The 25,110-nt window shown below is 48.6% G+C and overlaps 1 protein-coding gene across 6 annotated transcripts in view; it reads right to left on the bottom strand.

Annotated features, from left to right (window-relative positions):
- Positions 1-18,477: 18,477 nt before the first annotated feature.
- The window catches only part of HEG1 (heart development protein with EGF like domains 1), a 50,541-nt gene continuing 43,908 nt past the window's right edge, over positions 18,478-25,110 (bottom strand). For 5 of the 6 annotated variants that reach the window (XM_084209652.1, XM_084209653.1, XM_084209656.1 and 2 more), the window contains one exon: positions 18,478-24,721. In XM_084209652.1, coding sequence (XP_084065778.1) covers positions 24,572-24,721 — 150 coding nt within the window. In that variant the 3' untranslated portion in view covers positions 18,478-24,571. The remainder of the gene's footprint in view (positions 24,722-25,110) is intronic. The other variant, XM_084209657.1, reaches the window with a different exon arrangement.

Raw genomic sequence — 25,110 nt, 5'->3', positions numbered from 1 at the left:
CCTGACTAGGTTTAGGGTTAGGGTTAGGGTTACGCCTAGGGTTAGCATCTCGGAAACCACAAAGCCCCCAGCTCCAGGCACACTGCAGCTGCAAAAGGCATCCCAAGGGGAGCGCAAAACTGCCACAAGATGCCTGCCTCCACGCCTTTTTCCTAGGCAGCAGCCCTAGGCCAGGCCTGCTTTTCCTGACTAGGGTTAGGGTTAGGGTTACGCCTAGGGTTAGCATCTCGGAAACCACAAAGCCCCCAGCTCCAGGCACACTGCAGCTGCAAAAGGCATCCCAAGGGGAGCGCAAATCTGCCACAAGATGCCTGCCTCCACGGCTCTTTCCTTGGGAGCAGCCCTAGGCCAGGCCTGCTTTTCCTGACTAGGGTTAGGGTTACGCCTAGGGTTAGCATCTCGGAAACCACAAAGCCCCCAGCTCCAGGCACACTGCAGCTGCAAAAGGCATCCCAAGGGGAGCACAAAACTGACACAAGATGCCTGCCTCCACGGCTTTTTCCTTGGGAGCAGCCCTAGGCCAGGCCTGCTTTTCCTGACTAGGGTTAGGGTTAGGGTTACGCCTAGGGTTAGCATCTTGGAAACCACAAAGCCCCCAGCTCCAGGCACACTGCACCTGCGAAAGGCATCCCAAGGGGAGCGCAAAACTGCCACAAGATGCCTGCCTCCACGGCTTTTTCCTTGGGAGCAGCCCTAGGCCAGGCCTGCTTTTCCTGACTAGGGTTAGGGTTAGGGTTAGGGTTACGCCTAGGGTTAGCATCTCGGAAACCACAAAGCCCCCAGCTCCAGGCACACTGCAGCTGCAAAAGGCATCCCAAGGGGAGCGCAAAACTGCCACAAGATGCCTGCCTCCACGGCTTTTTCCTTGGGAGCAGCCCTAGGCTAGGCCTGCTTTTCCTGCCTCCCAGACCTGGTGAAACAGGCAAAGGCACCAAGCAAGGGAACAGCAGACTGCCCTAATCTTCCCCAACACATTTGCTTTACAACAAACACCAGCAGGGGAAGATGGAAGAACAGAAGTTTTTCTAGGACATGGTCAGGGTAACGTTGTTTCCAGTGGGAAAAGAACTCAGAGAAACACAAGCTCGAAAACTCCTCCCTGCTTTGGTATCTGCAGTGCTCCCTGCAACCTGGTTACTGCAAGCTGCCCCCAGAAAGGGAAGCCTGAAAGATTTTCTCCTTACCTGAAGGTTCTGGGGATGGTACCACTGATGGCTCAGGAGCTGTTCCATTATCAGTACTGTTTCCTGAAAAAGGGAAGAGAACAGATATGGCAGCACTGCCTGGCATTGTCTGTTCCAAAAGCCTTGAGCAATTCTGTGTTCTTTCTCTCACAGTCCTTCTCTCACACACTGCTCTGGGACTCCCCCTTACCAGCAGCAGGTCTGTACCCTCCCTGCCTTTCTCCTCCAGGTAGCTAGTACTTAGTTGCAGGCTCCTGCAGCAGCACTGGCTCTCAGAGTAGGCTCTGAGCCATCCCAGGCACAAGCACACAGCCTCTGCACTCAGCACTGCCAGAGCATCCTTTAAAACTCCATCTATACTCTTCCAGAGCACTGGAAGGATGACTGCCTTTGCCAACACACAATCCTCTGCTGTAACAGATTCTGAGAACAGGCCATTTCTATTCCAGGAATGATTATTCTGCTACATCCTCATCAGCAGGATCTAGTCCCATCATACTGGGTATAGCCTGCACTTCTCCACCCCTCATGGTGCCCTTTTGCACTGGTTCACGTGGCTGGAAGCCAGAGGCACAAAGTCTTTCCCAAAACTGGCCCATCCTGATGGGGAGGGGATGTTGAGGAGGCTGAGCACATTCCACCCCATCATCCAGCGAGGAGTGGAGGATGACAGGCACGGTCTGCCCCGTGGAGCCCAGCCATGGCCCCTGGCGTCTCCCTGTGGGGCTGTGCCCCAGATCCCTCCCTGCCCATGCCCCTCAGCAACAGCTCCCTGCAGGGCCTTGGGCACTCCTTGGCAGGGAACCCCTTGTACCCTGCAATCCCACCCACTGGCACTGAGGCAAAGGCACCAAGCCGGGAATGACCATCCTGACCTAATCTTCCCCAACACATTTGCTTTACAACAAACACCAGCAGGGAAAGATGGAAGAGTGGAAGATTTTTCAAGATCCTGCTCTGGGTAATTTTGTCTCCGGTGTGAAAAGAAATCAGAGAAACCCAGGCTGGAAAACTCCTCCCTGCTTGGGTATCTGCAGTGCTCCCTGCAACCTGGTTACTGCAAGCTGCCCCCAGAAGGGAAGCCTGAAAGCTTTTCTCCTTACCTGAAGGTTCTGGGGGTGGCACCACTGGTGGCTCAGGAGCTGTGCCATTATCAGTACTGTTTCCTGAAAAAGGGAAGAGAAGAGACATGGCAGCACAGCCTGGCATTACCTATTCAAAAAGCCTTGAGCAATTCTGTGTTCTTTCTCTCACAGTCCTTCTCTCACACCCTGCTCTTGGACTCCCCCTTACCAGCAGCAGGTCTGTACCCTCCCTGCCTTTCCTCTCCAGGTGACTTGTGCTGAGTTGCAGGCTCCTGCAGCAGCACTGGCTTTCAGAGCAGGCTCTGAGCCATCCCAGGCACAAGCACACAGCCTCTGCACTCAGCACTGCCAGAGCATCCTTTAAAACCCCATCTATACTCTTCCAGAGCACTGGAGAATGACTGCCTTTGCCAACACACACTCCTCTGCTGTAACAGATTCCTGTGGACATTGACAACAATGTCCAAAATAAAATATTTATATTCCAGGAATGACTTTTCTGCTACATTCTCATCACCAGGATCTAGGCACATCAGACTGGGCACAGCCTGCACCTCTCCACTCCCTCAAGGTGGCCTTTGGCACAGGTTCATGTGGCTTGAAGCCAGAGGCACAAAGTCTTTCCCAGTATGGGCCATCCTGATGGGGAGGTGCAGTGCTGGCAGGAGGGAAGTGCCTGGGCAAGCCCACCATGGAGGAGGAGCTGAGGGATTGAGCAGGCTGCCCCTCCTCAGGGTGATCCCAGCTGGAGCTTTGTCCCTTCTGGCTGGGGCTCCCCAGCCTCAAGGGGGCCTTGGACACCCCTTGGCATGGATCAACGTGTCCACCCCAATCCCTCCCACCAGCACAGCAGGCAAAGGCACCAAGCATGAAATGAACAGCCTGCTCTAATCTTCCCCAACATATTTCCTTTACAACAAACACCAGCAGGGAAAGATGGAAGAGTGGAAGACTTGTCAAGATCATGGTCTGGGTAACGTTGTCTCCAGTGGGAAAAGAACTCAGAGAAACCCAGGCAGGGGAATTCCTCCCTGCTTGGGTATCTGCAGTGCTCCCTGCAACCTGGTTACTGCAAGCTGCCCCCAGAAAGGGAAGCCTGAAAGCTTTTCTTCGTACCTGAAGGTTCTGGGGGTGGCACCACTGGTGGCTCAGGAGCTGTTCCATTATCAGTACTGTTTCCTGAAAAAGGGAAGAGAACAGACATGGCAGCACAGCCTGGCATTGTCTGTTCCAAAAGTCTTGAGCAATTCTGTGTTCTTTCTCTCACAGTCCTTCTCTCACACCCTGCTCTTGGACTCCCCCTTACCAGCAGCAGGTCTGTACCCTCCCTGCCTTTCTCCTCCAGGTGGCTAGTGCGGAGTTGCAGGCTCCTGCAGCAGCACTGGCTCTCAGAGCAGGCTCTGAGCCATCCCAGGCACAAGCACACAGCCTCTGCACTCAGCACTGCCAGAGCATCCTTTAAAACTCCATCTATACTCTTCCAGAGCACTGGAGAATGACTGCCTTTGCCAACACACACTCCTCTGCTGTAACAGATTCCTGTGGACATTGACAACAATGTCCAGTGTAAAATATTTATATTCCAGGAATGCTTCTTCTGCTACATCCTCATCACCAGGTTCTACACCCAACAGACTGGGCACAGCCTGCACATCTGCACTCCCCCATGGTGGCCTTTGGCACAGGTTCATGTGGCTGGAAGCCAAAGGCACAAACACCTTCACAATGCTCGGCCATCCTGATGGGCAGGCGGCCTGCTGGCAGGAGGGATGTGCCTGTGCAAGCCCACCATGGAGGAGGAGCTGAGGGATGGGGCAGGCTTCCCCTCCTCAGGGTGATCCCAGCTGGAGCTTTGACCCTTCTTGCTGGGGCTCCCCATCATCCAGCTGGGAGTGGAGGATGACAGGCACGGTCTGCCCCGTGGAGCCCAGCCATGGCTCCTGGCCTCTCCCTGCTGGGCTGGGCCCCAGATCCCTCCCTGCCCATGCCCCAACAGCCTCAGCAACAGCTCCCTGCAAGGCCTTGGGCACTCCTTGGCATGGAACCCCTTGTACCCTGCAATCCCACCCACTGGCACTGAGGCAAAGGCACCAAGCAGGGAATGAGGACCCTGCCCTATTCTTCCCCAACACATTTGCTTTACAACAAACACCAGCAGGGAAAGATGGAAGAGTGGAAGACTTGTCAAGATCCTGCTCTGAGTAATTTTGTCTCCAGTGGGAAAATAACTCAGAGAAACACAGGCAGGGGAACTGCTCCCTGCTTGGGTATCTGCAGTGCTCCCTGCAACCTGGTTACTGCAAGCTGCCCCCAGAAAGGGAAGCCTGAAAGCTTTTCTTCGTACCTGAAGGTTCTGGGGGTGGCACCACTGGTGGCTCAGGAGCTGTTCCATTATCAGTACTGTTTCCTGAAAAAGGGAAGAGAACAGACATGGCAGCACAGCCTAGCATTATCTGTTCAAAAAGCCTTGAGCACTTCTGTGTTCTTTCTCTCACAGTCCTTCTCTCACACCCTGCTCTTGGACTCCCCCTTACCAGCAGCAGGTCTGTACCCTCCCTGCCTTTCCTCTCCAGGTGACTTGTGCTGAGTTGCAGGCTCCTGCAGCAGCACTGGCTCTCAGAGCAGGCTCTGAGCCATCCCAGGCACAAGCACACAGCCTCTGCACTCAGCACTGCCCGAGCATCCTTTAAAACTCCATCTATACTCTTCCAGAGCACTGGAGAATGACTGCCAACACACACTCCTCTGCTGTAACAGATTCCTGTGGACATTGACAACAATGTCCAGTGTAAAATATTTATATTCCAGGAATGACTCTTCTGCTACATTCTCATCACCAGGATCTAGGCGCATCAGACTGGGCACAGCCTGCACCTCTCCATTCCCCCAAGGTGGCCTTTGGCACAGGTTCATGTGGCTTGAAGCCAGAGGCACAAAGTCTTTCCCAGTATGGGCCATCCTGATGGGGAGGTGCAGTGCTGGCAGGAGGGAAGTGCCTGGGCAAGCCCACCATGGAGGAGGAGCTGAGGGATTGAGCAGGCTGCCCCTCCTCAGGGTGATCCCAGCTGGAGCTTTGTCCCTTCTGGCTGGGGCTCCCCAGCCTCAAGGGGGCCTTGGACACCCCTTGGCATGGATCACCCTGTCCTCCCCAATCCCTCCCACCGGCACAGCAGGCAAAGGCACCAAGCATGAAATGAGCAGCCTGACCTAATCTTCCCCAACATACTTCATTTACAACAAACACCAGCAGGGAAAGATGGAAGAGTGGAAGACTTGTCAAGATCATGGTCTGGGTAACGTTGTCTCCAGTGGGAAAAGAACTCAGAGAAACCCAGGCAGGGGAATTCCTCCCTGCTTGGGTATCTGCAGTGCTCCCTGCAACCTGGTTACTGCAAGCTGCCCCCAGAAAGGGAAGCCTGAAAGCTTTTCTTCGTACCTGAAGGTTCTGGGGGTGGCACCACTGGTGGCTCAGGAGCTGTTCCATTATCAGTACTGTTTCCTGAAAAAGGGAAGAGAACAGATATGGCAGCACAGCCTGGCATTGTCTGTTCCAAAAGTCTTGAGCAATTCTGTGTTCTTTCTCTCACAGTCCTTCTCTCACACCCTGCTCTTGGACTCCCCCTTACCAGCAGCAGGTCTGTACCCTCCCTGCCTTTCTCCTCCAGGTGGCTAGTGCGGAGTTGCAGGCTCCTGCAGCAGCACTGGCTCTCAGAGCAGGCTCTGAGCCATCCCAGGCACAAGCACACAGCCTCTGCACTCAGCACTGCCCGAGCATCCTTTAAAACTCCATCTATACTCTTCCAGAGCACTGGAGAATGACTGCCTTTGCCAACACACACTCCTCTGCTGTAACAGATTCCTGTGGACATTGACAACAATGTCCAGTGTAAAATATTTATATTCCAGGAATGCTTCTTCTGCTACATCCTCATCACCAGGTTCTACACCCAACAGACTGGGCACAGCCTGCACATCTGCACTCCCCCATGGTGGCCTTTGGCACAGGTTCATGTGGCTGGAAGCCAAAGGCACAAACACCTTCACAATGCTCGGCCATCCTGATGGGCAGGCGGCCTGCTGGCAGGAGGGATGTGCCTGTGCAAGCCCACCATGGAGGAGGAGCTGAGGGATGGGGCAGGCTTCCCCTCCTCAGGGTGATCCCAGCTGGAGCTTTGACCCTTCTTGCTGGGGCTCCCCATCATCCAGCTAGGAGTGGAGGATGACAGGCACGGTCTGCCCCGTGGAGCCCAGCCATGGCTCCTGGCCTCTCCCTGCTGGGCTGGGCCCCAGATCCCTCCCTGCCCATGCCCCAACAGCCTCAGCAACAGCTCCCTGCATGGCCTTGGGCACTCCTTGGCAGGGAACCCCTTGTACCCTGCAATCCCACCCACTGGCACAGCAGGCAAAGGCACCAAGCATGAAATGAGCAGCCTGACCTAATCTTCCCCAACACATTTGCTTTACAACAAACACCAGCAGGGAAAGATGGAAGAGTGGAAGACTTGTCAAGATCCTGCTCTGAGTAATTTTGTCTCCGGTGTGAAAAGAAATCAGAGAAACCCAGGCAGGGGAATTCCTCCCTGCTTGGGTATCTGCAGTGCTCCCTGCAACCTGGTTACTGCAAGCTGCCCCCAGAAAGGGAAGCCTGAAAGCTTTTCTTCGTACCTGAAGGTTCTGGGGGTGGCACCACTGGTGGCTCAGGAGCTGTTCCATTATCAGTACTGTTTCCTGAAAAAGGGAAGAGAACAGACATGGCAGCACTGCCTGGCATTACCTATTCAAAAAGCCTTGAGCACTTCTGTGTTCTTTCTCTCACAGTCCTTCTCTCACACCCTGCTCTTGGACTCCTCCTTACCAGCAGCAGGTCTGTACCCTCCCTGCCTTTCTCCTCCAGGTGGCTAGTGCTGAATTCTAGGCTCCTGCAGCAGCACTGGCTCTCAGAGCAGGCTCTGAGCCATCCCAGGCACAAGCACACAGCCTCTGCACTCAGCACTGCCAGAGCATCCTTTAAAACTCCATCTATACTCATCCAGGGCACTGGAAGGATGACTGCCTTTGCCAACACACACTTGTCTGCTGTAACAGATTCTGAGAACAGGCTGTTTATAGACCAGGAATGCTTCTTCTGCTACATCCTCATCAGCAGGATCTAGTCCATCACACTTGGCAAAGCCTGCAAAACTGCCCTCCCTCATGGTGGCCTTTTGCACAGGTTCATGTGGCTTGAAGCCAGAGGCACAAAGTCTTTCCCAAAGCTTGGCCATCGGGATGAGGAGGTGGCCTGCTTTGTCTCCAGTGGGAAAAGATCTCAGAGAAACCCAGGCAGGGGAACTCCTCCATGCTTGGGTATATGCAGTGCTCCCTGGAACCTGGTTACTGCAAGAAGGCGAAGCCTGAAAGCTTTTTTCCTTACCTGAAGGTTCTGGGGGTGGCACCACTGGTGGCTCAGGAGCTGTTCCATTATCAGCATCGTTTTCTGAAGAAGAGAAGGGAAGAGACATGGCAGCAGGACCTCGCATGGTCTGCTCAAAAAGCCTTGGGCAATTCTGTGTGTGTAGGAAAAGTGCTGAGCAGGTAAGTGCCATGGACCCTTGAGAGGCTCACCAGTGAAAGCCCTGAGCACCCTTGCCCAGCCTCTTGGCTCTCCCTGGCTGAGATGCCTGTGTCATCCCATGTCCCCAATGGCAGGACTTGAGCACATCTTGGAGAGGCAGTGGGTGGCCCCCAGCCCAGCTATGCTCCCCAGCTGTAGTGTTCTCAGCCACAGGCACACACGTGTCTCTGTGCAGCAAAGATCCCTGTGCCTGCCCAAGGAAGCACACAGCAGACAGAGCAACTCAGGGGATGCCATCAGACTGGGCACAGCCTGCACCTCTCCACTCCCCCAAGGTGGCCTTTGGCACAGGTTCATGTGGCTGGAAGCCAGAGGCACAAAGTCTTTCCCAGTATGGGCCATCCTGATGGGGAGGTGCAGTGCTGGCAGGAGGGAAGTGCCTGGGCAAGCCCACCATGGAGGAGGAGCTGAGGGATTGAGCAGGCTGCCCCTCCTTAGGGTGATCCCAGCTGGAGCTTTGTCCCTTCTGGCTGGGGCTCCCCATCATCCAGCTGGTAGTGGAGTATGACAGGCACGGTCTGCCCCGTGGAGCCCAGCCATGGCCCCTGGCCTCTCCCTGCGGGGCTGTGCCCCAGATCCCTCCCTGCCCATGCCCCAATAGCCTCAGCAACAGCTCCCTGCAGGGCCTGCTAACAGGCTATCCTGGGCTTCCCTTTGCATGGATCACCTCGTACCCAGACCTGATGCGAGAAGCAAAGGCAGGAAGCACGAAAAAAGCAGCTTCCTCAAATCCTCCCCAGCACATTTGCTTTACAACAAACACCAGCAGGGAAAGATGGAAGAGGGGAAGTTAATCACAGCCAGGATCTGGGTAACGTTGTCTCCAATGGGAGAAGAACTCAGAGAAATCCAGGCAGGGGAACTCCTCCCTGCTTGGGTATCTGCAGGGCTCCCTGCAACCTGGTTACTGCAAGCTGCCCCCAGAAAGCTTTTCTCCTTACCTGAACCTTCTGGGGGTGTCAGGTCTGGTGGGTCACGATCTGTTTCCTTATCAGTACCTTTTTCTGAAGAAGGGAAGAGACATGGCAGAACAGCATAGCATTGTCTGTTCAAAAAGCCTTGAGCAATTCTGTGTTTTTTCTCTCACAGTCCTTCTCTCACACCCTGCTCTTGGACTCCCCCTTACCAGCAGCAGGTCTGTACCCTCCCTGCCTTTCTCCTCCAGGTGGCTAGTGCTGAGTTGCAGGCTCCTGCAGCAGCACTGGCTTTCAGAGCAGGCTCTGAGCCATCCCAGGCGCAAGCACACAGCCTCTGCACTCAGCACTGCCAGAGCATCCTTTAAAACTCCATCTATACTCTTCCAGGGCACTGGAAGGATGACTGCCTATGCTAACACACACTCCTCTGCTGGAAGCCCCAGTCACAAAGTCTTTCCCAAAGCCTGGCCCTCGTGATGAGGAGGTGGCCTGCTTTGTCTCCAGTGGGAAAAGATCTCAGAGAAACCCAGGCAGGGGAACTCCTCCATGCTTGGGTATATGCAGTGCTCCCTGGAACCTGGTTACTGCAAGAAGGCGAAGCCTGAAAGCTTTTTACCTTACCTGAAGCTTCTGGGGGTGGCGCCATTGATGGCTCAGGAGTTGTTCCATTATCAGCATCGTTTTCTGAAGAAGGGAAGGGAAGAGACATGGCAGCAGGGCCTAGCATTGACTGTTCAAAAAGCCTTGGGCAATTCTGTGTGTGTAGGACAAGTGCTGAGCAGGTAAGTGCCATGGACCCTTGTGAGGCTCAGTGGTGAAAGCCCTGAGCACCCTTGCCCAGCCTCTTGGCTCTCCCTGGCTGAGATGCCTGTGTCATCCCATGTCCCCAATGGCAGGACTTGAGCACATCTTGGAGAGGCAGTGGGTGGCCCCCAGCCCAGCTATGCTCCCCAGCTGTAGTGTTCTCAGCCACAGGCACACACGTGTCTCTGTGCAGCAAAGATCCCTGTGCCTGCCCAAGGAAGCACACAGTAGACAGAGCAACTAAGGGGATGCCATCAGACTGGGCACAGCCTGCACCTCTCCACTCCCCCAAGGTGGCCTTTGGCACAGGTTCATGTGGCTGGAAGCCAGAGGCACAAAGTCTTTCCCAAAGCTTGGCCATCGGGATGAGGAGGTGGCCTGCTTTGTCTCCAGTGGGAAAAGATCTCAGAGAAACCCAGGCAGGGAAACTCCTCCATGCTTGGGTATATGCAGTGCTCCCTGGAACCTGGTTACTGCAAGAAGGCGAAGCCTGAAAGCTTTTTTCCTTACCTGAAGCTTCTGGGGGTGGCGCCACTGATGGCTCAGGAGTATCAGCATCGTTTTCTGAAGAAGGGAAGGGAAGAGACATGGCAGCAGGGCCTAGCATGGTCTGCTCAAATAGCCTTGAGCAATTCTCTGTGTGTAGGACAAGTGCTGAGCAGGGAAGTGTTGTGGACCCTTGTGAGGCTCAGCGGTGAAAGCCCTGAGCACCCTTGCCCAGCCTCTTGGCTCTCCCTGGCTGAGATGCCTGTGTCACCTGATGTGTCCAGGACCCCTTGTCCCCCAAGGGCAGCTTGAACACAAGGCCTCACACACACGGCAGGGTGTCCTGCCTTATGGCCACTGCTGTGTCAGCCAAAGCTGCCACTTCCCGTGGCAACCAGCCACACTCACAGCTCCCTGCAGGATCTGGTCACAGGATTCCCCTGGGCATCTCTAGAGGGTTCCCCTTCTATCCAGGCCTGATGCAGGAGGTAAAGGTGCCAAGCACAAAAAGAGCCGCCTCCTCAATTCTTCCCCCGTGCTTCCTCCTTGCAGCAAAGAGCAGCAGGGACTTGTGGAGGGTATCCACAGCATTGATCTGGGCACATTTGTCTCCCCTGGGAGAGGGATTCAGGGAATCCTCTGTGGGGGCTGCAGAGCTCCCTGGGACTGTTCCCCAAAGGGGCTGCCTGAGGGCTTCGCTCCTTACCTGTAGTTATTGAGCTTGGTGTCACTGCTGTGTCTGCAGGCGTTTGAGCAGGGGCTTCTGATGGAGGGAAAGAAAAGAGATAGCAGCACTAGGGAACTCTTTGCACACAGAACAATTGTTGAGTAAACAGGTCTGGGAGGGAGGACCTGTGTGTGTGGCTGAGCAGCCACACCTCTGGGCAGCCTGGCCCTGCCTTTTGTCAGCCCCCGGCCTCGCGCTGTGCCCTAACAGATTCCTGCGGACATTGACAGCAGGCTATTTCTATTCCTGGAATGCTCCTTCTGCTACAGCATCATCTGGAGCATCAAGACTTTCTTTCCCTGGACTGCAGCTCTATTTCTGCATTTCTGACTGTTTACATTATTTTTTTCTTTTCTATTCCTTCCCTGTCATCATTATTTCTGAATGAAGGAAACCCTGAGTGATATCAGCCAATTGGTGAAAATACTTCCTCAAACTTCGGTTTCAGCCTTTGTTATTGCTTTTATTCTTCCAAAATATTCTAGTTATTTATTTTTAAGTTGTTGAGTTTTGCTTTATTTAAGCTGTCATTCTCAACTCTTGATAAAAGGAATGAGTTCAGGTTTGAGGGGTTTGTTTGTTTTGTTTTTCATAGATGTAAGAAGAATAAATAACAAAACAACCTTGCTGATTAATGTGTGATACTGACAAATGGCCAGTTTGCATCATGTAATCTAACTTTAATCAGAATTAGTTAATTATTATTATTAACTATTATTAATTAACCATTAATTTACAAGTTAAGAATAAACTTATTTATTCTGCATGAATGCTGCTGTAAGCATAATTTTATCTAAAGCATTAAAAGCATGCAGCTGAAAGACTAACATATTTGTGGCTAAAATCCATGTCACTCTCACAGTCTGCACATCTCAGCAGACATTTGAAAAATAGACCCCACTTTTCTAGAGCTTTATAGGGCTTTGAAAATCCAAAGTGAGGGAAATCTTTTGCACTTTTTTTCTGATTGAAAATGTATTTCACATAGAAAAGGCGCATGCAAAAGACAAGTAATCCATTGGCCTCCTCTAGGTGAAGGAGAACACGAGCAATTGTGGCAGTTCCCTGCCAGGTCTCTTGCCTCCACTGGTCATTGAGTTCTACAAACAGCATTATTTGTTCCCCAGTTCGTATAAATGGGTACTTTTCCTATAACCATGATAATATGAATCTCTGCTGGCCACAGGGAATGGATGTTGGAATAGCAACTTGTTGCAGAGCTAACATTTTTTACAGCTGCTAGAGCTGGGAGCTTGGCTAGCCATCGTCCAGGAGTACCCTTTGGACTCAGGAAGAACAGCATCCACGGTGCCAGCAGAGTGCATGAGCTGCAATTGAACCTTCTGGATGGACTTGACAAAGGTAAGCTGAGCAAAGGTGGCTAATTTATGGCTCTGTGTGCCTCGATCTAACCTTCTGTGTATGGAAACAGGATGTGTTAATGGGCTTGGGCATTACCACTGTGATAAAGAAATGGATGTTACCACCAAGGATATACAATAGCAGAGACATCTGGCTGCTGAGTAGGGCAGGGCCTTTGCCAGTACATGTAATGGACACATCCTGCAAAGCTTTTACAGTGTTTGCTTAGAATGAAAACGGTTTCTGGGCAGAGCTATCCTGATGCAAAGTCTGATCAAGTGAAAAACGGGTATTGCTTTCAGAAAGTCTTGGCACAACAATGTTCACTTCTTGCAATTACCTATGAGCCTCCAACCAGGAAACCAACCAACAAGCAATCTTGAAAACTTCTATGTTTATGATTTACAGCTGAAAATTGGTCTGTAGCACACTGTGGATGCTGCTGGAAATACATCTGTTCATTCACAGTAGGCAACAGAGACCCACAACCATCTGCCGCCAGTCGCAAGCTTAACAGGTCCTAATTTGGCTGATAACTCTGCAATTTTATCTTTGTATTAGCTAGGAGTTCCTGTGCTCTCACAGCTTCAAGCTGTTACAAAACTCTGTATAGAGATGCTTTACTTCTACTAATGTCTTCACCCCGTTATAGCTCTCACTGAGTATCAGGAAAAGGCAAGTTTAGCTGTATGCTCTGGCCCACACCTACCAGCTTTGGCACAATGCCAGAAAATGTACTAAATGGCTTAAGGAATGACACCTTTAGTTTGAACAGACTGTGGTGCAACCCTCTTGAAAGCTGGTGGTGATGTCTCCATTAATTTATTTCAAAAGGAAAGAACAAAAGTTCAGTGAGCCGGCTCAGAGGGAGCTGCTTTCCAGACTGGTTGGTTAAGGAGCCTCTGGCCAAAAGGGTACTGGGGTGGAACAGTTGCACCTTTTGTTATGACTGTAACACAGCTTGAATTACCTGGGTTTAGTATGAAAACTGAAAACTGCTCTTGGAATTAGGCTGAATTAGGTTAATCACAAGCACCAGTGATTTTCCATTGTTCTGCTAACAAGGAAAGCCGTTGGCTTACAGTGACATCTTTCATCATTAATTAATCAAAACCTAGACATGCTGAATTGTGTATCACAACTGGCTTCTCAACAACTGCTGAAAGTACTAGAAAATCCATTCACTGCCACACAATAGCCGCCTTGATAAATCACAAAACAGAAGATAGTGGTTCTTACCTTTCAAAAGGCTCAGCACCAGGCCGAGCCACACAGCGAAGAACACAGAGCGTCTCATTGCCACTTCTGGTGCTGCTGCCACTTGCTGCTAAGCCTCAGAGAAAGTGCCTTTCTCTTCTGGCGTCAGCTCATTTAAGGTCCCAGCCACAGGTAAAGAGCTCAGCCCTGAGCTGACGTCATGGTGGCAAGTGGCAAATGGTAAATTCAAGCGGTGTTTTTCTTCCTCCTCAGGCTGGGAGGAGATTTCTGGACCTGCAGCGTTCTTAAGTCATAAATACTTGAGATCTGTTGACACAAGGAAGTTACTGCTAAATAAGCTGACATGGGAACTGACAGTGCACCAGCTATCCCCTGCCAGCTTTCCATACCAACACCTTCCACGCAAATTAAATGAAGAGTGCAGTATAATCTGTTCTTAAAGTGGAAGAGGTGACCCTGTCTCAAGGCATGCTGATTATGCACTTGGAAAAGAGTACCTGGGATCCACATGCTCACTTCCCGTGCAATAAATTACCAGTACAAACGAGCTTCATTCCTCAAACTCCAATTATTTTTTTCTTATAAGCAAAATCTTATGCTAAAGCACTTCTTAGTGCTTAAAAGGTTAAAAAGAAAGAGAAAATATCTGCACCTTTGACATCAAGGAAACAGGACTGACACTGGCCCTTCTGGCAGTGATCATGGCTGTTTTGTTTGCTGCCCTCTTATGCATGTTGCAGGCTCACTAAAGTGGTGAGTGAAAAGGAGGAGCAGGCAGGAAGCCAGCAGGTGTTTTTGTCTTTACCTGAGTGCCAGCCTCCCTTTCTTGAGGCGAAGTGTATTTCTGCCAGAGAGACATGTGTAACCAGGGAATATCAGGCTGGAGCAGAAAGCCTGCAGCAGATCTAGAAATGACAAAAAGCCCAGAAAGCCATTAACCAGGTAACCCTGCTGTGACACGTGGAAAATAGATTGGAGACTGAGACTTTTTAAGATTGTACTCTAGGAAGCTTCTGAAAGGGCCAGTGAGAGACCAAGAGGGGAAAAAAGGTTTCTGTGGGCAGTTGGTTATCCCAAAGTCCCTTACTTCTAGCTGCCTCCCCTGCCCAAGTTTTCCAGTGTTTGTTCTGCTTTGTGCTCCAGTAAAATGCACTGCTTGAGGTCAGCTGGGCCAGATCTGTGATTTCCAGTTCCTCCTTTTCAGGCAAAGGTGTAACTTCTCTCATTTTGAAGGTCTGAGTGACTCTGTATCCTGCCACAACTGCCAGTAAAGTCTTTCTCTGAAGTAAACACAGGTTATGCCATCGTTACCAGACAGAAGAAGGACAAACAACCCACCAGTGTATCCCCTTCAATGCCACTTCTATTGGCTATGGTCCTGGTCTGTCTCCTCTGGCAGACCCCACTGCCAGCAGCACAGGCAGGTTGTGAACACACTGCAGGGTTATGAACACACTACTGAATGCCACGTAACAGCTCCGTGTAGTAAATGCCTCTCCCTTTGTCTGCTTTTGTTTAATCTCCTGTTTTAAGAACAAGAAATGCAGTCTTGGGTAATCTCCTTGAATGAAGGAGGGTGAGAGACCAGAAGTATTACTCAAAGTCATTCCTGAGCATAGGGTTATCTTAAACTTTTAACTTGCACTGAACCAGGAAACACTGCTGGCACACCGACAGCAAAAATGGTTGTGTGCCGCTCTGCTGGCACAAGGAATGAACAGCCTTGTCCTCTGTGAACCTGCTCAGGATGCTGAGCCTGAAATGTGGGGTTTTGCCTGTGCCTTCCTTTGTATCTCTGTCCCTGAAGTGCCTCCAGTGTGAGCTGCTCCCCACACCCACCCTAGTCCCCACAGTGACCCCCTGGCAGCCCCCCTCTCCCTCTGTCTGCTCCTTCAGGCCATGCTGGATTCAGCTCCTGCCCTGCTGCTGCTCCTCCCATGCCCATCGCCCATCAGATCACTCAATTCCTCCAGGCCCTTCCTTCAAAGTGCTTTGCAGGAAGCTGACAGAATAAGAGAAGGAAATGCCTGTGCAACGTTTGGCCCCAGTGCCCTGTGCCTACCTGCTTGGCCAGTGTCCAGCCTCCACCTCAGGCCACCACCACCCTCCCAGCTTCAGGGGACATCCAAAAACTAATCCCAAAGTCTTGTCAGAATAATAAATTTCAGTGCTGCGAGCCCCAGACCCCAGCAGGGGCTTCAGGGGGGAGTGGGTGTGCACAGGAGGACAAACCTGGCTGTTGAAGAGTGGCACAGCTTTATGTCACCCATCCTCTGGCAATGTCCATCTCCCAGACTTACACTTCAATTTTCCAATGCTGCCTCAAGGTGCAGCTAGATTAATCCAGGTCTTAAAATCTCCCTGTTGGCTGTGAAGCAAGTGTTTGGGACCAAAATAACTTCTCAGGGCACTATAGAAAATGAGAGCCAGGTCTTCAGCAGGTGTAAATGGTGCAGCTTTTCTGCCTACACTAGAGACTACAGGTTGAGTGTGCAGTCCTGCACATTAGAACTGTTCTCTACAGTGAATGCACATCAGGAGCTGGTGGGTTACCTACATTTATAAACTTTACTTCCATTCCTGCCTGGTTGTTTATGTTTATTACCATCACAGTTTTGGCAGTGTGAGTCATTTGCAATGCAAAAGGCCCCAGTTCCTCCAGGAAGTAATGCCCTGAACAGACATATATCTTCACAGACTAGCAGATTTCATCTCTGCTTGCCCTTCCCTGCCCATTTGTGACACACCAGTGGTCACAAAAGGCTCTCTCCAGGAAGGAGGGTGACAGGCTCTCTGTGCCCCATTGCTTGGTGATTTGTGGGGAAATTAATTATAGAGATATGGTGGTTTAGGAGAACAGCAACAGAGAATTAAACCAAGAGGAGAACGGATAGCAGTGAAACTGCACTTACTAATTAAGTCATTAAGCACAATAAGAAGTTGACTCTTAGTCCAGACAGACTCACACAGCCACAGGAATTGTGATGTCCTGCAAGGCACTACAGAGAAAACTTCCTTTGCAGAAATAACTCAATAACTTGCCAGAATCTGTAAAATCAAACTGTTGTGTGTCAAAACTCAGATATGACAGTCAAGAACACTGAACAATTATTATGGAACAAAAAATCTGCTATGTTTATCAACAGTAGCTGCTCTACTGTCAATACTTTTTTATGGCAGGAGAAAGAAATACCAAAAGTAAAGTGCCTTATCTATCTATTAGAAAGTGCATGTAATCAAGAGGCAATCATGCTGTCAGAAGAGAAAGTAGGAAAAATTCTTTTACAATTCTTCAGCATCAGTGCATCAGCTCAATACTTTTTTCCTGCACATTTTTCAATCCTTTTTCTTACTAGATTCCTCTATATTTTGTTATTTAATGTAAATTTGGTTCCTCCACTATATATGACATATATAAGTAGAAATACACGTTTTAGTTAGTTAAAAGTTTAAAAAAAAGCTTCAGAAGTCTAAATCAAAGCTTTAGCAATGGATACAGATTCACATGTAATCAGGGGAAACAGGAGTTCTTTAACTTCTTTTCAGGTGTTCCCCAAGAGTTTGAGTGCACACACTAGGGATGCATTCAGTGGTCTCAGAGGCACTGACATGCAAATCTGAAGTGGGCAGGGCTGTTAAATCATTACCCCAAAGACCTTTTACTTAGTCCCATGCAAATGTTGTGACCCATGGTTTTACACTGCCCATTTCCTAAAAGATACCAACCTCACACAGAAAGTAGAAGAGCATGAGACAGTCATGGTAAGTGGTCTCTTACCGTGGGGTGAGGTGCTCTCTGTGGCTGTGTGTCTCTTTTCATGGCTCCTGGGAGAGCCACATCATGTGGTCAAACTGTGTTCACCTCACTTTTCATAGAACAGATGAATCCCACCTTAGTCCCACCTGATTTCTGTCACAGTTGTACTGCTCTGGAGCAGCACCAAAAAAATTGCCCCAAATGAACCCACCTGCCATTGCTGCAGATGCTCTTCCAAGTCATGCCTCTTCTCAGCAGCCTGCGTTGGACTTGGTGCTCCTCTGGATTCAAGGTGCCCTCCTTCCTTTGAGGGGACACTCAGCTGGGCATTCCTCATTGTCCCTGGTGGTTTTTACTGGGACAGGACTGATCTCATGGTGGTCAGGTCCAGTTCTTTGCCCTTGCAAACAGCCCTGCTGCACCCATCTCTCCTGAGGTCCTCCTCCCCTCCCAACATGCACTCACACACAAACACACAACTTTACCAGTTCCAGCAAAAATTAAACTGAGGAAAAATTAAAATTAGACTGAGTTGCTTGGTGCCACCAAGATAAATGTATCAGAACACAACCTGTATTTCAGCTGAGCAGAATTTTGTTTGGCACAACTAACAGAACATACCCATTTCCTCTTGGCTTTTTAATTTAGTTATTCGATCAGGAAACACCATCAGAGGAACAAAAGCAATTTCTTTTCTATGCAATTTCTTATTTTCTGGATTAGATGTATAATAATAATTAAAACCACCTAAAAATTGCATGTTTCCCCTTACAGGCAAAGCTAAAGACAATAAAAAAGCAGGGACATAGTAATATTCATTGTTTTATTGTATCCTTTTTATGATACTGACTAGAACGCCAGATTTAATAATATTGGATGCAGGTATAAAAATAATCCAATCCTTAAAAATTATATTTTGCTACTACAGTACTGTATAATTAGTGGAGACTGAAAATATGATACAACTTTAAATAATACTGGTTTGGAAAACATCCTCAGAACCCCAGAGACTTGGAAGCAAACATTCAGAGACAGAGGGAAGGGAGTGGAGTAATGTCAAGAACATAAAGCAGGTTTACATTCAGGTTGTAAAGAAGCACAAACAAATGCTGAAAATTTATCTTTTGGAGGAGAGTTCACAAAAGGTGAGCTTTACTACTGCAATTCTAAAAGCTGCTTAAATAAATCATTATGATTTTACACACCAAGTTTCACCTCTGACTAGAGAAGGTCCTGTAGAATTTAATGGGTTTAAAGCAAATGACTGAGTTTAACAGGATTTCCTTTAAAAAATGAAGGTAGTAAATATTTATCCTGCTGAGCTTCTTTTTTTTTTTCTTTAAAGCCAGCCCATCCTAGCAGATTTTATTGAAGACCTTTTATGTCCAGCAAATTCTATAGCAGTATTCAAGCGAAGTGATCAGTATTTGCTGTATTCCACAGGACTTTCCCATACAGGATTTTGCTGATCTGGGGGCTGCCTGCTGCAGTCATTAACCCAAGTAGGACTCCCATCTCTTCTAGCATTTCATTGAAATAGAGACTGAGCAATTTAGCATTTCAATACCACTTTGGAGGAACATCAGGTACCCTTGCTAGGATATTATGCAACACAGACTAGACACAGAAAAGGTGTTATCCCACACTTGATCTCACAGTACTGAAGTCACATTTCTGCAAAATAAGTAAGCATTTTCTTTTTCTTTTTTTTTTTTTTTAATTTTGGTACTTCTTACTCCTTCGTGAATTTCTCTCCTGCTTTTCAATTCCAGCAGCTCAAGGGAATGAAGAATTAAATGTACATTGAAAAGGTCCCAAACTCTTACAAGCATAGGACATACCCCTTCTGAAACTAGGAGATATTTCTTAATTTCTAAAGGGACAGGCAAGAGTGAGCTGCAGAGCAGTTGATATGTGTGACAGCAGGAAGCATCTCTACATCCCTAGATATTACATGACAGGAAAAAGGCTGGCTGACCAGTAAAACAACTACACAAAATTCACATTCACTCTTCCCAGGAAACTGTTTCCAGTCTTGAAGCTGTTTTGTTCATTCTCACATAACACAGGTCCTGCTACAGTAATAAGTAAGCTTAAAAAAAAAAATAAATAGATACAACATGGAAAGGCAGGAACAGTATCACAGAAATAGGCAGACAGAGCCATGGGAAAGCATGTACTACATGCAGGTGACCCTGGTGGTGGACTAATTCAGGCCTAAAAAAAACTTCTTTACAGTCCAGGGGAGAGTTACCCCAGTCTCTGTAGGGATGCTGGATTACATCCTTTGTGTGTAAAGAGGAAAAAACATTAGTCAGCATAGGAAGAGCATTTAACTAAAATGCATCCGTTCTTGTTAATTTAAGGAAGAAAGCTAAAGATTACTATTAGGGAATGAAAATTCCAGCTGGATTTGGAATGGATATGGCCATTGACCAGCATCAGAGACAAGTCCTGGGAAAGCAACTCAGCATATCTGCAGCAGTGTCCAAACCCACTCTGCGCTCACTCAGGGCCCAGCAAACAACCTGTACAAGTACTGGCACAAACAATTTCACAATGATAAATACCTCTCTCTAACTGCAATTTATTGCTATTTTTAAAGCCTTTTACTACCCTGCAGCGTGGAGGCAGATAACTTTCATAAAGCAGTTCATGAGCAGTAACTCAGTACACGACTGTGCCAGTGGATCTTACGGGAAAAGCCACAAGAGCAATGAGATTCATTGCTGCTATAAAACCTCACACTTCCAGTGTGGGGGAGAACCTGGCCCACTTTTTCCACTTATAGCCCAATTCAGTGCTGTGAGGTGTGAAGAAAAAGCCTGATTTTCCCAGTGCAGCTGGAAGGACTGGCCAGGGCAAGCAGCAGGACACAGGAAGACTATGTTCAAGATGCCTTCTGAAAGATTCCTCAAATCTGTGTTTTGCTGATCAGTTCACTGGGACTGCCTCTCCTATGCTGACTGTCAGGGGTATTTTTGTGGGTAAGGCATTTTGTCAGTATAACTGGCAGAGCACCATAGCAGCAAACACGTGCCTCTCACAGTTTTTCCTGTCAATCAACAGAATTAGCCTTTTTTTTCCAAATTTAATTAAAAATACACCCACACAACTGCCCATGGGTCATTGCTGACTGCTCCCCTCACTTTCCACAGCAGCCAGGAGCAAGAGCAGATTTATGAGCAGTGTTGGTGTAGTTTTTCTTCCTTTCCCCACATCTGGCTGAACCACTTGCATTCTCCATACCAAAGACATGCCACTTCCCTCCTATTCTCTCACACAGCAGAGAGTGATTCCCCTTGGCAAAAACATCCAGTGTGCTCAAAAATTTCAATTTGGGGTAGCTAGAAGTAATCTAAAAGAGAGATGAGAAATAAGCTGCATGTATTTAGACATCCTACAGGGAGTTAGGTTGTGAACAGAGAAGCATCTGATTTTGAAAGTGGGCTTGAAGGCACATAGAGACCCTTCTTATACCCAGGAGGGGTAACAGACCCCACTCACTGCCAAAGGGAGCTTTGCTCATGGCAGACACAGAGAGGATCCTGGTGGCAGCTTTACACAGAGACAACCTGCACTGAAACACCACCCACACCCCTGCTGCGGCTGGGCGAGTCCGTAGTGCTGGGTGAGGCAGTGAACACTGCAGTAAAATAACCACCATAACCTGTGACACAACACAGTGCTCTGCACCCACCCCTTTGTCCCAGGGCAGCTGGGAGCAGGTGGTGCCTGGCTGAAGACAGGAGCACTCAGCACAGATTGCGGCTGGGCTGGTGGAGACCCAAGGGCTGAATCACCCCAGGCTGCCTTTATCACCTTCCCAAACGCTTCCTGGAACCCTCTGGAGGAAAGCACCTGCACTTATCTGGGTGCTGACTCCTCCTGCCTGAACCCCTCTCTTGCCTGCTGGGCAGGGCCTCCTGAGACACCCAGAGGAGGTGTGGCAAGCCAGGAGAGAGCCTCTTCCCCCTCCTGCTACTGACTATGTATTGGCTCTGAGACTCCTTTCTACCCAAACAGAAGGTCAGGCTGCGATGGATAAACCTTCATAAGAAATGCCCCAATGTTTACCTGCACTGGCAGAGAGAAAATCTCAGTGCAATAACACTCTTTCAGAAAATTCCAAGTTTTGCAGTCCTCACTCAGAAAATCCTGGTGGATTTACTGAGACTCTTTCTCTCCAGATATAATTCAAGAAGAATTTGAAGACCATTAAGGTATTAAAATTATTACTTGCAAACTTTTGTGTGCTCTCACTAGAAATAGTCCTATTTCAATTCCATTCAAATCCCTTGCAATTTGCAATGTGCTGGGAGATACAGACCAGAAGTTGTGTTCAAATACTCTTTGTGCAGAAGGACTGATCTGCAATTGGGTTGGTGTGCCACACTTTGTCCTTTGTACCTGACACACCGTTCATCACCTAGTCTTTGAACTAAGCAAGCAGTTAAACATCTTTGCCTATTAGATAGGCCTAAATGCTTCCTCATCTGAGGATATGCTGGCACATGGGCAGATCATGGGGTTCTCTGGGACACCTCCTTATCACAAACTGCTTTACTGAAAAGGGACAAAGTCCAGTGCTTGTCTATAGGCTTTGGATTTAGATTTAGCATGAATTGCATCTTCTTCTTTTCTTCTTTAACAAAAACATAGCTCTGCTCCATACCAGGGGAAAGGCAGTCCTTTCTGTCCTGGATGAAAACTCTGATCAGAGTGGCAAGGAACACCTAATTCTTGTGCGTTACCTGTTGTAATATTTTGGACACTGTAAGAAGAGCTTTCCTTAAATACAGTTCCTTAGGCAGCTGCACTTCCCATGAGCATCCATTCCTTTCCCCCTACAGCTGAGATCAGCTGTGCACTACCAGCTGCAAGGCTGATTATGGATCAGACAGGTGTGAAGCTGCATGCATTGTCACCAAAAGTTCATGTAAGAGCAAAGGATACTGCCCTAGGTGTCCATAAAGCTCTGTTTCTCTGCAAGCTCACATTGCTGCTTCCACATAGAAGATAAAAGCTGAAACATAAAAAAGACACTGTGTTTGTGTGCTATAGCTGGGGCACTGAACTGTGCCTTCTCAGGCACATCTGTGGCACCTTTCCTGTCTTAAAGTTTTGAGAAAACAGAACCAACTGTGAGCAGGGACCAGAAACCTCCAAGCCAACACAGCTTATAATTGCCTATAATTGCTGTCTCACTTCCCTCTGGATACCTGTTACTGACCTTTGGTAGGGAACACAACAGCCTTTGAAGTGCTGGGAAAGGATCTGGGAACTCACAGCATCTGTAGGATGCAAGTACCTCCTTCCTGATGGAGAGCTCCTCGTCACCCCAGGTTTGCCTCCAGCGAGCAGCCACACAACACACAAGCATCTGAACTGGGGTCAGGCACTTTGGGGGATGCACCCCATTATCCTCAGTGCTTCAGTGAGCCGAGCTACCTAATGAACTCAGCTGTAGGCATGTGTCTTTTAAAGCATGGTGGGGGCTGAAGGGAATATCAGCTTAGGTACACACTGCAGATACGGTGAGTTAGTGACGAAGGAACTGTGCTATTTGTTATACAAGCAGCCACCTTGAATTAAAAGCACATTCACACTCAAGAGGAGAAACTGCATCTGGACCTTGTATCTAAACAGGCTTTGGATGACTCAGATTAACAGTGCAGTAAAGATAAGCGGTAAATATACTTCATGATATTTAATTCTATTTCCCGCATGTCAGCCGGGGCAATCCCCAGCACAAATGCAGAATAGAAACTAGCCCTGAGCACTTGGGGTGTTGGTTGGTGAGAAGCTCAACATGACCCAGCAATGTGCTCTCACAGCCTAGAAAGCCAATTGTGTCCTGGGCAGCACTGGGTGGGGAGAGGATTCTCTCCCTCTGCTCTTCACTATGAGGGTGGTGAGGCATTGAAACAGGTTGCCCAGAGAAGTTACCCAATCCCTGCAAGTGTTCAAAGCCAGGTTGGATGGGGCTTTGAGAAACTGATCTAGTGGAAGGTGTCCCTGATGCTTATGGCAAAGGAGTTGGAAAAAAATTATCTGTAAGATCCCTTCCAAGCCAACCCATTCCAGGGTTCTGTGATTAGTAAGACCTCTTTCCACACTCACTTTAGGTCAGAATACAGTTCATGAGTTTCAACCTGATCTTTGGTGAGAAATGCAGTAACTTACATTCTTCAGCTTCTGCTAATATGAACGAACACACCTGGGTGAGGAAACTTGACTGGTCTGAATCACTCGAAACTAGGATGGAAGAAAGAAAAACACTTCAACATAAGTGATCTTTGCTATGCTAGGATTGCAAGCATCATGTTTTTCTCTTCCCTAAACGCAACTGACTGCAGTAAGCCCTCTTTTCCAATGCACTGAAAGTCTCCACAGCGCCGACAAATTCAAGGTGGACTCTGGAGGTTTGAAAATATATCCCCCACATTCAGTGCCCAGAATTCAGGTTCCTCTGCCCAGCCAAGGCTACAGCATTATTACTCCTTCACAGATTCCTCATAAAAAGCATTCTGAATTCACAGCTCATCTTCTTCTTCCCTGTGAGGAATTATTTAATATTGTATTGCTCTGTCTACAGGCATTTAAATCCTTGCAGGGAAACAGAGCCCCAAAGAATCCCATATGGAAGCTCCATGATGGCGTGTAGTGGCATCACTTCTGAACAATATTGGTTGACAAAACAACAACACTCCCTATGTTTTCAAAGCGGCACAGAGGAACAACTGTGCCTTTTTTCTGTTAAAATTGCAGGGGTGTGACTAACCTTCCTGCACTCTTTGGAGACAATCAACCCACAAATTCCACCAATATTGCCAGACACCTGGCTTTGGCAAGGACACAAAAATCTGGAGAACTTTTGCCAGTACGAAGGTGAGGGCCAGAACACCAGCCAGCTTCCCTGTCATGCACAAGGCAGCGATCTAAAAGGGAGTGGACAAACTTGCCTGACCAAAAGCAATTGCACAGCGAATCTTTGCATGAAGGCTGGCTAGGAAGACAAGCACAGTCAACAGTGAACAAGATCTGTAAACAAGACACTCCCTAGTGGTATTCAATGCAGAGAGCTGGGCACAGTTCATCTGCCTGTACTGATCCATGCTTGCCCATGTAGCGCGACGAGCGAAGAATGAATAAGGAGTTCACGTGTTAGCTTCCCACTGGGTCTTTTAGTGATGTGCTTCTTGAGCCATTCCCTCCTCTTCCTCCTCCTCCTCTCTGATGCTCAGCAACTGTGACCGTCCCTCAGGGCAGCAATGCTCAGCATGAAGTTCAAAGTCCTTCCTATTAAATGGGAAGAGTAAGATTGATGTGGCCTCAACTACCCAGGAGACAGATTGTACCTGGGAATTAAGGGCCACACAACTGTGTCAATCTTCCACTCCCTCTCCACTCTTTGCTAGAAATAGTCTCTTCTTCTGGTTTCATCACTAATGAAGGACGGATTGTATTGTCCAGGGTAGATGCACGAATGTCGAGATCCAGGCAAACCAGTGTAGGGAGGGTAAAGTCCATTTCTTTCCAGTTCAGGATTTCTCAGTCCAGTTGGCTGTATTAGCAAAAAAAAAATTAAATAAAAAAGGTCTTATTCTCGCACTCAAATCCTCCTTCAGGCACAGCCTTACCAAATTTCTTTGCTGTTGGTTCAGTAGCTAGAGGGAACAATGGGATCTCTAATAATCTCTATAATCTAGAACAATTTTTGCTGTCTTGCCAGAAGGGATTATTATGATGAAATCTAATTTCAACATCTGGCCAATGAACAGACTTGAAGCTTACCTGACACTGCCAAGTGCGGTCTAAGTACACAGTTTAATTTTAATTTAAAAAAAAAATCTACTGCTGAGCTCACGTATTGAAACAACTCTCTTTAAAAGGATATCGTCCCAGAGCCATCCTTAAAGGAGACAATTATAGAAAATCAAAGGTAGTCTCATG

The sequence above is a fragment of the Fringilla coelebs genome (assembly GCF_963513975.1).
Source record: "Fringilla coelebs genome assembly, chromosome: 7".
Lineage (NCBI taxonomy): Eukaryota > Metazoa > Chordata > Aves > Passeriformes > Fringillidae > Fringilla > Fringilla coelebs.
This window is presented reverse-complemented; position numbering and strand designations above follow the sequence as displayed.